This window comes from Patiria miniata, unplaced genomic scaffold, assembly GCF_015706575.1.
Source record: "Patiria miniata isolate m_02_andy unplaced genomic scaffold, ASM1570657v1 HiC_scaffold_8, whole genome shotgun sequence".
In the NCBI taxonomy this organism is placed as follows: Eukaryota; Metazoa; Echinodermata; class Asteroidea; order Valvatida; family Asterinidae; genus Patiria; species Patiria miniata.
In genome coordinates, this window is record NW_024037075.1 from 8,389,521 (window position 1) to 8,406,321 (window position 16,801).

General features: G+C 40.1%; 1 protein-coding gene across 1 annotated transcript in view; it reads left to right on the forward strand.

Annotated features, from left to right (window-relative positions):
* The first annotated feature begins 2,554 nt into the window (after nt 1-2,554).
* The window catches only part of LOC119719399 (SCO-spondin-like), a 65,362-nt gene continuing 51,115 nt past the window's right edge, over nt 2,555-16,801 (forward strand). Inside the window, exons 1-5 of the mRNA XM_038188842.1 lie at nt 2,555-2,863; nt 6,134-6,180; nt 7,116-7,211; nt 7,367-7,444; nt 16,273-16,441. Coding sequence (XP_038044770.1) covers nt 2,778-2,863; nt 6,134-6,180; nt 7,116-7,211; nt 7,367-7,444; nt 16,273-16,441 — 476 coding nt within the window. The 5' untranslated portion in view covers nt 2,555-2,777. The remainder of the gene's footprint in view (nt 2,864-6,133; nt 6,181-7,115; nt 7,212-7,366; nt 7,445-16,272; nt 16,442-16,801) is intronic.

A 16,801-nucleotide genomic window follows, 5' to 3' on the forward strand; every position in this document is an offset into this window, starting at 1 on the left:
AGAAGAAAGTTTCCTATCCAGGGTTTACTATTGGAAACGCGGTTGGAAATAAAGTAAGCACTGGGGACGAGGTTGGGGACGCGGTTGGAAATAAAGTAAGCACTGGAGACGAGGTTGGAGCTTCACAGAATCTTGTGAAGGAAGTGGCTTATGACCTATGTACAAAGCATCTGGCTGCAGTTAGACAATGTGCGAATATGCTATCCGAAAACTCACCACAGAATTGCGCACATTCCATACCGGATGTGATTTCTGTTTCATTGCGGACCATGTGGACAAAATTTTGAGCGTTGCAATGCAATCCAACCGTTTGTGATTCGAAACGGAACCCGAGTGAGTGACGGGAATTGTAAATTTACAACACAGTTAAGTTTTACAGAAATTCCTACATTATTACGCTTTTCAACGGAAACTGGAATAAAAGAGTAATGAATCAGTCTTAACAGCCGTTTTCAAACCTTGCAGAGTCATGACCTTGATGACATTGAAGCTGCCGTCGGCGGACGGCGTGGCCCGGCCGGCTGCAAGCCGTGCCGTGCTTCGAGCTGCAGCGCTCGCGATGCATCATCATCACGGTCCGTTTTGAAATCTATAGATTATCGGCGCGGTATGTACGGTGTTGCTTGGATTTTGGAAGATGCTTTTTCCGAACCCAATCGGCAGGTTGACGAAACCATCGTGGCCTCCAACTATCTTTCGAAGAGCGGCTATTTGCTGATATCTCAGTTTTGATATACCGAACGTTTTTTGCAGCGAATTCAACAGCCTCATCAAAAGCTGACTCATTTTTTCGGCCATTTTTTTTTCAAGCGCAGTGGGCACAGTAAATATGTGCGTACGTACATGCCTATAGGTTGCAGACCAGTAAATCGGTCCGAAATTGCCTACGCCGGCCAAATCACGATTTGCATACCCTCAAAATCTTCAGTATTTGAGGATGATGTGGGCCATAAACTTGAGGGTTTGTAAAAAATATGGGTGGAAGCCGTGCACAGGACTGTGAGCTTGTAGTTCCGTTCAATTTGATGAAATTGGGGCCCTTAAAGCGCTCTATTTTGAAATGGAGTGTAGGCATCGTTTTTCAAAATGGCGATGGGTTTCAGGACTATTTTCAGGGGTGATCATCTTCGGAGGGAACTTTCTCCTAAAAGTATTGTATTGTATTGTTTTATTTCCATTTGTCACAAATTAATATAATGCAAATGCAACAGTTTATTTACTACAACAATAATTAAACTTAATAGAATGCTAATACATGTATAACACTTTGATCAATTTAAACATACATGGTGACAGATGGTGGAACCAGGAAAAGAAAACCTAAGCTCAGTATACAGAGCCTTGTCCCGTTTGTGAATAACTTATGAAATAAACAACAATTAATAATTATCAATTATCAAAGTCATCAGTTGACCCCCCCAAAATTGAAAAGAAAATGAAAGATAATGAAATAAGCCTTAATTTGACGTGTGTCTCGAACGCCTTGGAGAGTTGTGAGTATTTTTTCCGAATTTCTGAAGTGGGAGCATTTACCATTGGAGTCTATGGAAGTTTATTTACTGGTCTGCAACCATACATGTAAATTTACGGTGGCTCACAACGGCGAATTTGCCTTTGCCGTGGGGAACTTGCTTTTGCCGTGAAGAATTTGCTTTTGCCGTGACACTTGTGGGCCACCGTGTACATTCAACCATTCACTGTCAGTCGGTGCGGCGCGGAACAGGGGATTATAACTATGAATATGTATACTTTGGGTAATTATGCAGGGTATATAATGCGCGATACATACATTAGGCAAAGCAGGTGCGTGCGCATAACATGGCCAGAAGCAGAGTCCCTGGTTTCGCTCGTACCCCCGCCCTGCAAACAGGACGCTGTGATACTCTGATGAGCCCCACAGAATCTTGTGAAGGAAATGGCTATGACCTATGTATAAGGCATGTGGCTGCAGCTGTTCAAGATCGCATTTAGACAATGTGCTCAAATGCTATCCGAAACTTTCCAAAGAATTGCGCGCATTCCATACCGGATGTGATTTCTGTTTCATTTAAACTTCAGTACAACCATCTTAATCATCGATATCTACTTGTACCTCAGGTGGCATATCTAGTAATTTGGAGGCCGTTTTGAAGGTGAAATCTGATGTTTTTTGTTCGAAAATGTTGGTTTTTGGACGGTGTTGTCCAGCTATTTCCTACCTCCATGCTTGGACCCAACTATCGCCAGACCATGTCCAAATGTTAAAAAAGGCGATAAGTTGGGTCCAAGTTACTCGGACTAGGTGAGAGAGCAGGTAGTGGTGGGCGCGTACTGCTCGACACCCTGGGGACGAGGTTGCCCGCAATCGTACTCGTCGTACGTGTGGTCTCCGCTCCAGTCACTTCGCGGCTTTGCCGCTCCGTCTAATAATGACGGTAAAAGCCACGGTGACGTTGGTTGGTGGAAGGCTAAGTAATCGACGGTGTCATTGGTCTGGTAACCGACCGGCGCGAATCTCAAAACAGGGCTGATATAATACGTAGCCTGAATGCCTCTTGCCGGTCGTACACAGAATCATATGTAGTGTACGGGTACGGTTAGGTATTCCGGTCCCGGCGGCGGTCCGCCGAAAAGTTGTGCCTAATTGTTAGCTGTAGCTAGCACTAGCAAAAACAATTGCACTATTTCACGGCGTGGATGTGCTAACGGTTGCGCGTGCGTGGAGATTTCTATAGCAATTTTTTCCTCTGAAGTAACGTTGCGTGTATTACAACGCCACGTTCACGCCTTCATGGGTCATGTGGGTAGGCAGGGCTGATGAGGTTAGCAGCAGCACCTTGTGGCCGTGGGTATCCAGCACAGGGCGGAGCAAGGCAGCAACTGAGTTAGTCCAACTAACTGGGGCGCTAGAACTCCTTTTTTGAGGATGATTTGGGATGTTAGCCTGGCGTATCGCCCATGGCCTCCGTTTTGCTGCGCTGTAGCCACACGTCTGGTTTTCCAACCTACTGAGGAGTTCAGTCCAAACCCTGGCGCACCCTTTTTTGGATTTTTGTTTTTACATACCACTGTACATGCTGTACATGTATATGGTTGTATTCTATGATTTCTCATCTTTCGTCCTCCTTCAAACTTTTCGAGAAATTTAGATATCTTTCTGGAGTCCATATGCTGATATGCGCCAGTTTCGGACTAAACTCCTCAGTCATGTCAGTAGGTTGGTAAACCAGACGTGTGGCCTAACATACAGCGCAGCAATACGGAGACCACAAAATGGAGTTCTAGCGCCCCAGTTAGTGGGACTATGAGTGACCATGCACTTTCTGATGGCTGATAGGTCTGAACTGAAGGAAAAAAATAGTGATGGCCAGATATATGTGAATCTTTCCTTTTGCTGTTGTAATGCACTACAAAGTACATGCCTTGTCATGCTTGTGGCGCACGTGGGAACAGACACGTTTTGTTTCAGCTCTTGTCCTTGTGTCTTAAATTTATCTGTACCCTGTAAAGTCGTATTTTGATGTGTGACTACTGTGCTTTCCATTGGCATATCCAGAGAGGAGGGGGCCCTGCTATTTGATTTTATGGAGGCCAAGTGTCCGGAGAAAAAACATGTCTACATTTCGGAGTGGGTATGCGGTTGCCCCCCCCCTGCCCGACTTCCAAAGCTGGATACGCTTACTGGTGCTTTGTGACTTGGTAAATGTTGTGTCATCTTTGGTGGAGTTTGTTGTCGTAATTTTGATGTTTTGTGTTCAACAAATCGTTGGTGAGTCATGGTTGTATGTACCCCATTGCCTATTCCACTTGTCTTGGAATCGCCATCTTGGATTTGTAACTCTTCATTCGGCCAATGATGCTCTTGAGTCAGTTGCCTTTGAAGTATAGGTTTAATATCCCTCATACAGCTCCCAACGCTAATGAACTGCATCATGTGTTTACAATCAAATTTGTGAAAAGGAACAGTTATACTTGGCACTCCATCCCCTTACCAGCCTCAAAGCCACGTGTAGCCAAGGCAAAAAAAGAAACCAAATCCATTGTTTTCTGGCTATTGTTGTTAACGGGGATATTGAAATCAACCCGGGTCCAACTCGCCTTTAATCGGATGTGTGTCACTCAGCTAGCTTGTACCGTTGTACATGTTTGGTGTTTGCCAGAATCTGTCCAGAATATTGATGTCTGAGCTGTACAATGTGACAACTGTGATTGCTGGATTCATGCACATTGTGTTGGAATGTCTCACTCTACCAATCTAGAAAGCAGGAGGTTGTGGGTTGCTTCCTACCCGAGGGATTTTTTTCTGACTTTCACTGCGGAGGTATATAACACACTATACGGTGTTAATACGTCGGTGAAGGGCAAAACCTATGTAATCTTGCAAGCTTCAGACTCCAGCTCGATTTGCATTAACTGTGAATTAGCAAGGTTCTCGATTCTTCCTCAACAATTAGCTGAACTCTTTTGTCAACGAGACTTCAGTAGTTTTCTCCCAGGGATCTCAACTACATGCCTGAATCCCATGTGAACACATAAAGAAAGACAATTTGAAAGCCTGTTAATCAACTGTCAGAGCATTAGAGGGACAACAGCTGATCTAGCAGCTCTCATAAGTACATATAAATCTGACATAAGCTGTGGTACCGAATCGTGGTTAAACCCATCAATAAATAGTAGCGAAATCTTCCCATCAAACTACCGGTACAAAGTTTATCACAGAGACTGGGTTGTGAATACAACAGGTGGGGGCGTCTTTCAGGCTATTCACCAAGACTTGGCCTCCAATGAATTTGACAATGCCGAGGGTGACTGCGAAATCATCTGGACTGAAATTAAGCGAACACACAACAAATTAAATTAAAACCATAGGAACTTATTGTTTATAGATCACCAAACGATCACCAAGGTCTCCAGTTAGATGTGCTTAGGAAATCCATTGCATCCCTGAAGACAAAACTAAACTTCAACTTATCTTCCTAAAGACAGGCAATTAGATTCATCTACAACTACCTTTTAACCGTAATAACATGTAGGGTAAAAGATATTATACTCGGTGAATTATAATGTCCCAGTTTGCGGCAGTGTCTTTATTGATTGAAAAATTATTCTACGTTCGGCATTATGATTGTTTATACAAATCTTTCAACACGGCCGCCTTTACGACTTTTAGCAGACGGATGGGCGAGTGGTCTGGACGGAGCGGTCTGTAATTCCTTGAGGCGAGGTCGCGCAATGGCGTTTTTCCTTCAAGGGCGGATTACGTTTTGTAAAATGATAAATCACCTGGATTCTAAATGGGGGTTTAATAAAACTTCAGCCAATGGAATGTGCTGCTTTGGCGTGGGGACTTGTTTTTTTGCGGGAACCGCACATTTTTTTGCCACTCTGTCACAGCCATTCAAAGAGTGCACTGAGCACTGATTGCGTGTCTGCTAATTGCGATTATTTTTTATGCCTTTGATTAAAACCGGATTGCCATTACAATCGGTGTCCGGCAATAAAATTTTGGCTGTGGCACAAGCTACAAACACAGAAGAAAAGTGTGAAGGTTCCTTTAATTTGAGTCTGTGTATAAATCGCAGTTACATCACTTCTCCAAAACCATGAATGGCTTACCCTTGAACAACAAAGCAAACTTAGCAGATTATAACTAATGCTGAACAAGATAGTGAACAACACAGTTGATGTACCAGCAGAGGCCTTTGTTACCGTACTTCAAATACTTGATCATCGCGGGGGCATAAACACAAACTAAATCAACTGTACAGGGTATGCCAGAACAAGAACCTTCAACAACAGTTTCTTCCCCAGGACAATCGAAGATTGGAACAGTTTCCTAACTATCCAGTGTCATTGAATCTGGGAAGACACCCCTCAAATTGTTTAGTGGTTCCAAATATGGTAGGTTGTTGAAATTACATCCAGCTCCACCCCCAAACTAACTAACAAGTTGGTGTGATGTTTCCTGATGGATGCATTGCCAACTGTACCATTCAGATTCAGATTCAGACCGACTGACTGAGTTCATTGAGATGATAGGCCTATATGATGAAAAAAAGTGGCATCAGGATGCAACATTCTTCATGTTCTTTCCTTGATTATTGATATCTAGTGCTTGGCCTAAACATGGAGTTTTTTTCATTTCCATTTGCAGAAAAGTTTGCTGTGATGATGAAGCTAGACCCTATTACTGTGGAAAACGTAAGTTATGGTGGTGTAGCATTTTTAGATAGTTTTGAATTATCAATTCATTTTAATTTTTAGTTGATTATCTTTTTTATAAGCACTAAGTATTAAGATCTTGTATTGTTGCAACACATAGTAATGTGCATGAAAACAAGATGAGCTGAATTTCTACTGCATGTTTCCTTTAATGTGACGTCTTGTGACACGTGATGACGTCATCATGGCATCACATCAATGTTCGTGTATAATACATCCCCATCCCAATTTGTTTCAATCAAAGATGCTTGCAAAGATTGCAAGCATCACTGCTTTGCGAGCATGCACAATGTGTGTATGGATCATTACTTTTGTGACTTAATCTCAGTACATATTCACCTTATGATAGTATGGGCCTTTTTCACGAGTTGGCCATTTTTGTTGAGTTCCCTGAATGTATTTCATAAATTGTTAACTGTTGAATGGGATGACTTTTTTATGCAGGCACAATGCAGCCATATTTTGCCATCATTTTTTTTTTCAAATATGGCTTTAAACATTAGGGAATGTCTACAAATATGTTAAATTATTTATTGAAGCAGACTGAAATTTAACCAGGGGGCATTTAACTAGGGGGCATGTAAAATCGTATTAAAATTGGACTGGGATTCAGGACTGTTAGAGACATACCTTGCTTTCATTTCTCTTCGCAAGTTCCAAAAATTAAGATTTTACCTAACTTTCAATTCAATATGGCAGACTCGTGAATAAGGCCCTAAGACATCTAATGAGGCGTGTTTCCTCATTCTGTCCTCAGATCTGCCAACTAATCACTGACATTGTGGTTTCATTATAACTTCTGAAGTCCAGTTTAAGCAGCTAACACTGTCATGGCCGTGAGTGTACTTTATACATGTTTTTGTCCTTGAATGCCTGTTCCATGAATCTAAGAGCTTCCTGTCTGATTTCTCCAGCTCATTGCAGCCCGAAGTGCCCTGAGGATATGGGTGAATGCAGCCTTAGCGACAAAGCTTGCACAATACCGGCAGACGCATTGGTTCCATTTGAGGGTAATTATGTATGCCGCTTGACATCCTGATCAGACTGATATTTTCTTAAATTGTTTTCAATTGTTTACCTCCATCAACTAACAAGTGTGGATGAGATATGGTATTTTAAAAAGATTGCCATCAAATCTTCATTGTATTTTTTTTTTCTAATTTAGATGTTGAAAACCAAAAGAGGCAATCACAGCTACTGCAAGAACCGACTCGGGAGCCGATTGTTGAAGGGCAACCCGATGGTAGGTGTACAAGATCACTGTGTTTGGGTGTGATTATCATTAAACTTTTGTTGTAATGTGATATAAATGAAACAATGACAAAAATCATCAAACCAAGGGAATGATGATAGGAGCTTTTAGCCTTGATTTTGTTAATTTCGGAGTGATATGCCATGATGAAGCCAACAAAAGTAGTGTTCTGGAACATGTTACCCTCAGTTCAGACAGGCGTGCTAGAGTCGCGCCGATCCAAATTAAAGGCACGATTTAAATTAAGAACATGAAACGTTCGACGTCTGAAACAAATAGGAGCGACAAGACGCGCCAGATGGCAAAAGATGGATGGTCGGAGTCGTTCAGAACGACTCAGGAGCGACTTTGTTTCAGACATCGCTCTAGTCATGAGCCGAACTCAATGCAAATGTGTGTAAATGTATGTAAATAAGTAGTGACCTTTAAAAATAAGGACTGCAGGCAATGTGTTTAACCCCATGCATACGGGAAGCGGTCATGGCCGCAGCCGCTAATCCTTATTGGAATGCAGTTGCCAGCTGTGGTATGCCGTGGCATGCCGTGGCACGTCGTGGCACACGGCTAGTGGGTAGTTCCACAGCAGCTGCTTTTGTGCAGTCCCGCTACCACACAAAGGCTGTGCAGTCATGCGGGCCACTTGCTCTATGTGTGGAGGAATGTCCCCATTACACCCCTTCCTTAAGGGGTTAATGCGCGACACAGTGCTTATAATTTAAAAGTTTTCTTTAATTTATTGCAGATTTAATCCTTTCAAACACGAGATTTCTATGTCGTGTTACAGAGCAAAAACTTTCGTCCCACTGTCGCCCCAATACAACACAAGATTACATTTTTTAAAACGGAAAACTGAGACTTCCAGTATCCATTTTGAACAGGCACGGCGCAGTCCTGAAATTATACAAATTGTTCGTACGTGGCGTGATGTGCAAGAGATAACGCGAGCGCACATGGCGTACGTGCTAGCTGTCTTCTTTGATATGCGCGCACCTTGCGCAGTACGCTCTCAATCAGCGTCGATGCGCCGATTACGTATTCTGCACTGCCAGGCGTTTGCGTAGTGAAGGAATGCGCATGCAGCCCATGCATCAATGCAAACTCGAAATGCCTTTGCTCCTTAGCCAAATACGGTAAATATCAGTGAGATCATTATTCACAACATATTTGGGAAGTGTACTTGGTTCCAATTTCATGGCATCATAAGCAAGCAGTTTTCTGCTAATAGAGCATTTCACCACCTCATGGAGGCTAAAATAAAAACATGCAGTGTGTATAGCAATGAGCATGCTAACTTCCGCGGACTTATTTGGCTTCTTTTATATGAGCATGCCTAACTGCCAGCTGTAGCTAGGCACTTCCAGACGCAGCCATATTGGCAAACTCTTTATGCATGCCAGTTATAGCATGATAGGGCTGTTCATTTCTTAATAATTTAGTATTCGATTATTCAAAACTGCACTTGACCAATATTCCAATATTCAAACTTGCCAATCAAGTTTTACACACGTCAGCTGCAGCAGCCTTCCTCAGCAGTGGAAAATAGTGTACAAAGCGGTAGTGCATGTGGCAATGGTTATTAGGAACGGTTGAGTGTTTTGCAATTGCAAATATATCGATTTGCTGTGTAAACTGAGTGACTGTGGCTGAAAACATGATAAACCAGGTGGAAAAAATGTAGAAAAAGGTGAAAAATCATGCCATTATTTTGGGAGACATATCATGCTGTTCTTGAGAACCATTCAATGAATTTACTAGGTTCACTCGGGATGTTTCTGACCTCAAATGAAATGTACAGACTGCATTGTCTGAGCCACAAAGCAGTCCTATCAAAACACCGTCAAAAATATCAATACTCCAATTTTTATTGTGTGTGTGGAAGGATTCCGCAGGAAGAATTTCCCCCTCTTGGGGGCGTTCGCGCCTTGTGTTCAACGCTGTAACTCACAAACTATACGTTCTTTTAGAAAAGTTCACACACTGATGGAAAGCTGATGAAATACCCTTTTCACTGATGGTACAATTGATTGGCCAATTCTTAGATCCGTCAAAATTAAGATCCAACTAGAGGTTCGCGTGTGTTGAGTTACAAACGCAGAGTGGTCGGGCGGACGACCTTTTCTTTATACACTGCCATGCCCAGTTAAGTTAGGAATATATGTTTATGTAGAACAAGGATCACCAAATTAAATCCCTTCCAGTACAATAAGCCATTTGCGAGTTAAATTTGAATAAAATCTGGAACACTGACTTAATCCAATGCTTTGCACATTTTAACTTTGCATTCTCCTGACCAAAGAGACTGTTACTACATCACGTGATTCGGGGCAAGCCTTATGCTAGCAACACCCTGTTCTGGCATGGTCTGGTGTCTTTGTGCCATTCTCACCCATTGTGAGCGATGTATTGATGCTGAGCGTCTGCTGAGCATAACTATGCAAGAGCTTGCCCCCAATCATGTGATTAGCAACAGTGTCTTTGGTCTGAAGAATTCAAAGTTAAAATGTGCCAAGCATTCTGAGCAAGTCAGTGTACCAGATGTTATTGAAATGTAAATCCCACAGGGTATCACATATTTTTGTGTCCTCTATTCCTCACTTAACACTTTCATAGCTTATTTGGGTGTAGGAAAATGCTTCCGCCTTTGAGTTATATTCGCATTTTGTTGCATTTCCGGTAACACCGGAAGTGAAGGTCAAGCGGTTCTGTGTCTGGGGAAAAGAAATGTTTTTCTGGGCACAGTCTACAACCTTACGAAAAAACGAACACAATTCTCTATTTAATTCAAAAGATATAGCGCAAACTATCTAGTCAAAATGTGCCCTTAATTCGCTTGTAATTTGATACCTGGTGACGTCATGATGACGTTACAAAGATTACAACATCTTAGTAACATGTTACAAGTTCACACTAGGTTTGATGATCAAAGCGTAAACCGTTCGGAAGAAATTTTGCTTTGTTTTGATTTTAGGCTAAAGTCTTCATTTTTAATTCACGTAACTTTGACCTTCCGGTAGACCCGGAAGTAAAGGTGAAGCAAGTTCATGACACAACAAAAACTGTTTATCAACTAATGGTCTATCTGATTGCAAAGCTGGATCATAGTTGATCATTTTGTTTAAGAGTTATATCTGAAAGTATTTGGCCACTTTCTCCTCTAAAATCGCTTGTAATTTGACACCCAATGACGTCATCATGACGTCAGAGTAATATGCACCAGTAGGGATGAGGGTTGATATACATGTATGTTGAAAGTTACAAGTTCCTACCATACATGTATACCGTTTAGGAGAAAACCCACAGAAACTTATTGTCCGGAAAAAAAAAAGAAAGAAAGAAAGAACTAGAGATTCACATTTGTTATTACAAACGCAGAGTGGTCGGGTAGAAAATTATTTTATGAAACACTGTCCAGTTAAGTCATGAATATTTTTGGGTAAGAGCAAAGGATCTGGAAATTAATTCCTTTAAAGGACAATCAATTATTTTGTTTAAAAAATGCATCTTTAAAGGTGTGTTAAATTTCAGTGAACATTCCTTAGTGCACATACAAGTTATTTCTGGCTTGATAACGTCATTATTCAAAAACAGGAATTGAATACTGATTTAGTTCGAAATAGATGTTCAATGTGAAGTTAAATTACGTATGAAAATTTGGAAAATATAAGTGTATATATTCATAACACCGAACTTCTGGTTTGATGGCGTCACAGTATTTGGAAGCAAAATGAGATCATTGTAACGTATCATTATTTGGGCTAAGATATACGACATGGATCAAATGATCAAACTGAATTTAAAATATGATCATAGAAGTAAATTTTCATAGAAGTAACTTCCGGTCTGATGACGTCATGAAATTGAAACCTTCCCATGTTATCTGTGGTTAATCAAAGAATATCAAGGGGCGATTTGGTAAAATTTGAACTTAAGGTTTTAAAATTAAAGAAAGCAAACACTATGCTATGTGCCATTAAGGGGCGCCCTTTCGGATGATGACGTCATCACACTGTTTGTGTGTCAAGCATTCCTCACTAAACACTTTCATAATATATATGTCTGTAGTAAAATGCTTCCGCTTTTGAGTTATATTCAGTTTTTCTTGCACTTCCAGTAATACCGGAAGTAAAGGTCAAGCGGTTTTGTGTCTGGGAACACGAAATGTTTTTCACGGCATAGTCTACAGTCTCACGAAAAAATGAACACGATATTCCATTTAGTTCAAAAGGTATAACGCAAACTGTGTTGTCAAAATTTGCCCTTAAATCGTTGTAATTTTATATTTGATGACGTCATGATGACGAAACAAAATTTACAACATCTTCGAAACATGTATAAGTTCACACAAGGTTTTGTGATCATACCGTTAACCGTTCGGAAGAAATTGTGCTTCGTTTTGATTTCAGGCTAACGTCTTCATTTTAAATTCACCTAATTTTGACCTTCCGGTAGACCCGGAAGTAAAGGTCAAGCGAGTTTACGTACACGACAAAAAAGTTTATCACTTAATGGTCTATCTGATTACAAGGTGGGAACATAATTGATTACTTTCTTCAAGAGTTATAGGTGAAAGAAGATTGTCAGTTTTTTTAACCAAAATCGCTTGTAATTTGACACCCGATGACGTCATAATGACGTCAGAGTAATATGCACCACTTAGGATGAGGGTCGATATATATTGAAAGTTTCAAGTTCCTATCATAAACCGTTTAGGAGAAAACCCTCGGAAACATGCCGTACGAAAAAAAAAAAAAAGACTAGAGTTTCGCGTTTGTTGAGTTACAAACGCAGAGTGGTCGGGCGGACAGCCTTTTCATTATTCACTGCCCAGTTAAGTTAGGAATATATGTTTATGTAGAAAAAAGGATCACGAAATTAAATCCCTTCAAGTACAATCAATGTTTCAAAAAGGTATCTTTAACGGTGTGATAAATTTCAGTAAACATTCTATGTGCACAAAAAGTTATTTCTGGCTTGATGACGTTATCAGTCAAAAAAGGTTAGTGAGTACTGATAAAGTTCGGAGAGGATAATTTTTCATTGTAAAGTTAAAACTAGAGGTTCGCGTTTGTTGTTACAAACGCAGAGTGGTCGGGTAGACAACCATTTTATTAGAGATTGTCCAATTAAGTTATGAATATGTTTATGTCAGAAAAAAAGGACCGAGAACTTCAACATTTCCAGTACCAATTATTTTGTACAAAAAGATTGCATCTTTTAAGGTATGATACATTTCAGTAAACAGTTAGGTACACGTACAAGTTATTTCCGGTTTGATGGCGTCATCAGTCAAACAGGGAAGGGAGGACACTTGTTTATTATTTAGTAAAATAACGCATGGAAATATGGAAATTTAGTGCATGTAATACTAACAGATAACTTCCAGTTTGATGAAGTCACAGTATTTGGAAGCAAAAGGTCAATATTAAGTGTAACAGATGTCATTTTTTTTTCGGGGGGGGGGGGGAACAAAGTCATGAGACAGGGATCAAATGATGGATTTAAATTCAAAATAAAATGATCATTGTTGAATTCTCCCTACAGTAACTTCCGGTCTGATGATGTCATGATTATGAAACCTTGCAAATTCATTTGTGGTTGCATAAGGGGATATATAGGGGCAATTATCATAAAAATTTGATCAAGGGCTGTAACATTTTAAAAGATTAAACGGTTTTCGATGTGCCACTAGAGGGCGCCTTTTAGTGGGATGACGTCAAAATTACGTTTTTGTGATTGGCATTCCTCACTTAACACTTCCATAATATATCTGTCTGTAGTAAAATGCTTCCGTTTTAGAGTAAGATTTAGTTTTTATTGCACTTCCGGTAACACCGGAAGTAAAGCTCGAGCAGTTTTGTGCCTGGAATTAAGAAATGTTGCTCTAGGTACCGTCTACAACCTCACGAAAAAACGAACACGATACTCTATTTAGTTCAAGAGATATAGGTAAAATTATTTTGTCAAATCGTGCAATCAAATTGCTTGTAATTCGATACCTGATGACGTCATGATGACGTAACAACACTTATAACATCTTCGTAACATGATTCAAGTTCACAATAGGTTTTATGATCTAAACGGTAAACCGTTCGGAAGAAATTGTGCTTTGTTTCGATTTCAGGCTAATGTCTTCATTTTGAATTCACCTAAATTTGACTTTCCGGTAGACCCGGAAGTAAAGTTCAAGCGAGTTTACGTACACGACAAAAAATGTTGATCAATTCATGGTCTATCTCATTACAAGGTTGGAGCATAATTGATCATTTTGTTGAAGAGTTATAGATGAAAGAAGATCGTCATTTTTCAACAAAAATCGCTTGTAATTTGACACCCGATGACGTCATCATGACGTCAGTGTAATATGCACTACTCGGAATGAGGGTCAATATATGCTAATAGTTACAAGTTCATATCATATACCGTTTAGGAGAAAACCCGCGGAAACGTGCTGTACGGAAAAAAAAGAAAGAAAGAAAGAAAGAAAGAAAGATTAATCGCAACAAATCCAAAGAGTGGTCGGGTTGTGCCGAATGGATATCGTTATTTGGGCTACGAAGAGATACGACATGGATCAAATGATAGAATTCAATTTAAAATATGATCGTTTACAAATTCTCATAGACGTAACTTCTGGTCTGATGACGTCATGAATTTGAAACCTTGCCAAGTCGTGTGGTTAATCAAAGAATATCCAGGAGCGATTTGGTAAAATTAGAACCGATGGTCTTCAGATTAAAGAAAACAAACACCATTTTATGTGCCACTAGGGGGCGCCCTTTTGGATGATGACGTCATCACACTGTTTTTTTGGGACTTGCATTTCTTACTAAACACTTGCATAATACATGTCTGTAGTAAAATGCTTCCGCTTTTGAGTTATATTCAGTTTTCATTGCACTTCCGGTAACACCGGAAGTAAAGGTCAAGCGGTTTTGTGTCTTGGGACAAGAAATGTTCCTCACGGCATAGTCTACAACCTCACGAAAAAACGAACACGATTCTTTATTTAGTACAAAAGATATAACACAAACTATTTTGTCAAAATTTGCCCTTAAATCGCTTGTAATTTGATACCTGATGACGTCTTGATTCCTGAACAAAATTTGTAACATCTTCGTAACAAGTTCACACAAGGTTTTGTGATCATACCGTAAACGGTTCGGAAGAAATGTTGCTTTGTTTTGATGTCAGGCTAATGTCTTCATTTTGAATTCACCTATTTTTGACCTTCCCGTAGACCCGGAAGTAAAGGTCCAGCGAGTTCACATACACGACAAAAACTGTTCAGCAATTCATGGTCTATCTGATTACAGAATACATCATTGAATGTTTGGTTCTAGAGTTATAGGTGAAATAATATTGTCATTTTTTCAACGAAAATCGCTTGTAAATTGACACCTGATGACGTAATCATGACGTCAGAGTAATATGCACCACTTCGGATGAGGGTCGATATATATTCTAAGTTACAAGCTTTTACCATATACCGTTTAAAAGAAAACCCGCGGAGAAGTATTGTCCGGAAAAAAAGAAAGAAAGAAAGATTAATCACAACAGATCCAAAGAGTGGTCAGGTTGTGCCCGACCACTCAAAGAAAGAAAGAAAGAAGATTTATTGTAACAACTCCAATCAGTGGTCGAGTTGTGCCCGAACACTCAATCATTGAGTGTTGTTATTAGGGCCCACTTCAACCCTTGGTACATACTATGGTATCCATTGTGCGTGTGGGACAAGATAGACCATTATTGCCTATGGGGAGATTATACATGTAGAGGCCTACATTGTGATCATGAGGGACCAGTATGGTCGGTGAGGGCCATTTGCTTCTTTCAGAGTGTACACGAGGATTAGAGTGAATGATGAGCGATATAGCCTATAGTTTTGTTGAAGTATAGTTGTGCAATTGGAGCTGTTACTTACAAATCTTCAAATGAACCACGAATGGACCACGATTTGAGATATGCGTGTACATGTGTCCACTACTTAAGAGCTTATACCGCACACAGAAGGAACCATATACACCCCTGTGGTCAAACATAGTTTGTTCTGTGAAGCAAGATGTTCATCACAAGGTTGAAGCACACAGCCCTGTGATGGATGCGTACACAACACTGCGGGGATTTTAACAGTCTTGTTAGGTTTACAATTTTCTTAAAACAAATTGATATGAGTAAGTACTGTATGACTGTCCAGGGACTTTACCCAGCAAAAAAGAATGGGAGCAATAAATAGGTGTCTACAAGAAAGTTACCATCGACATATAATAAAAACGCAACTTTACGATTTAAATGACACCACTGTCAAGTGCGCAGGTGCATAGTGTTCCCTTTTCAAATTTTCAAACTGGCAAACAGATAATGGAATATTCAAATATTTGGTATATTCAGGACAGCCTATAGCATGTCCAAGCGATAGCATGTCCACACTGTGAAATGTAGTTAGGGTCAGTACAATTTTTCAGCTGTAGTTGAATAGCACAATATTTCAGCTATAAACCAATAAGCAGTAACCTTTTTAATTCAGCCCCCCCCCATTTTTTTTTTCAAAATCACAAAAACAACAACCGGGAATCGGCCACAGAACTTGATAAGCACTTTATATGGCACCATACAGAAAAGAAAAATAACAAAGACACCTGCCAAAGCTACAAAACAATGCTGGAGAAATCTCAGAAACAGTGAGTTCCTTATTGGAGTCAACAGTCAAACGTAATTTTGTTAAAGGTTAATTGTAGCAGAAACGAAATGCTTTCTCAAGGCCACTTTTTGATTAACGGGATCTTCTATTTTAACAAATTCCCGGTATTTCTACCCTCCAGGCCACTGTCATGTTTTCCACGGCGATTCAGTGAGGACCTTTGATGGTCTGACCTACAACGTCCCATTAAGGTGTCGACATTTCATGGCGAGCCTTCCTTCATTCAACGTGGACTTCATTCCTCATTATTCTTGTAGCAACATGAGGTGCAAGGGTGCCGTGTCTATATCGTGAGTTTGCCTTTTAATAAGGGAATAAATGTGTGCTTGCAAGGTTTAAAACACTCTGTTTAAGAATGATTGAGTCTGGATGCTGATAATTATCTGAGCTGAAGGCGAGGGTAATTATCAGCATCCAGACTCCAATCGGTCTTAGTGTTTGATAATGACCAAGCACGTATGTATTCCCATTTATAAATACCTTTTTGGTAAAAAAATCTAAACTTTTCCATCCAAAAGTCAAAACAAGTCAAAATTCTTAAATTACCAACGATTTTGTTCAACAATTTTACTTCATGTTTTTTGAAACACACCTCTAGCTTATAATGGAGTGTTTAGCTCGTGAGTAAGTCAGAAACAACTTATTTTATG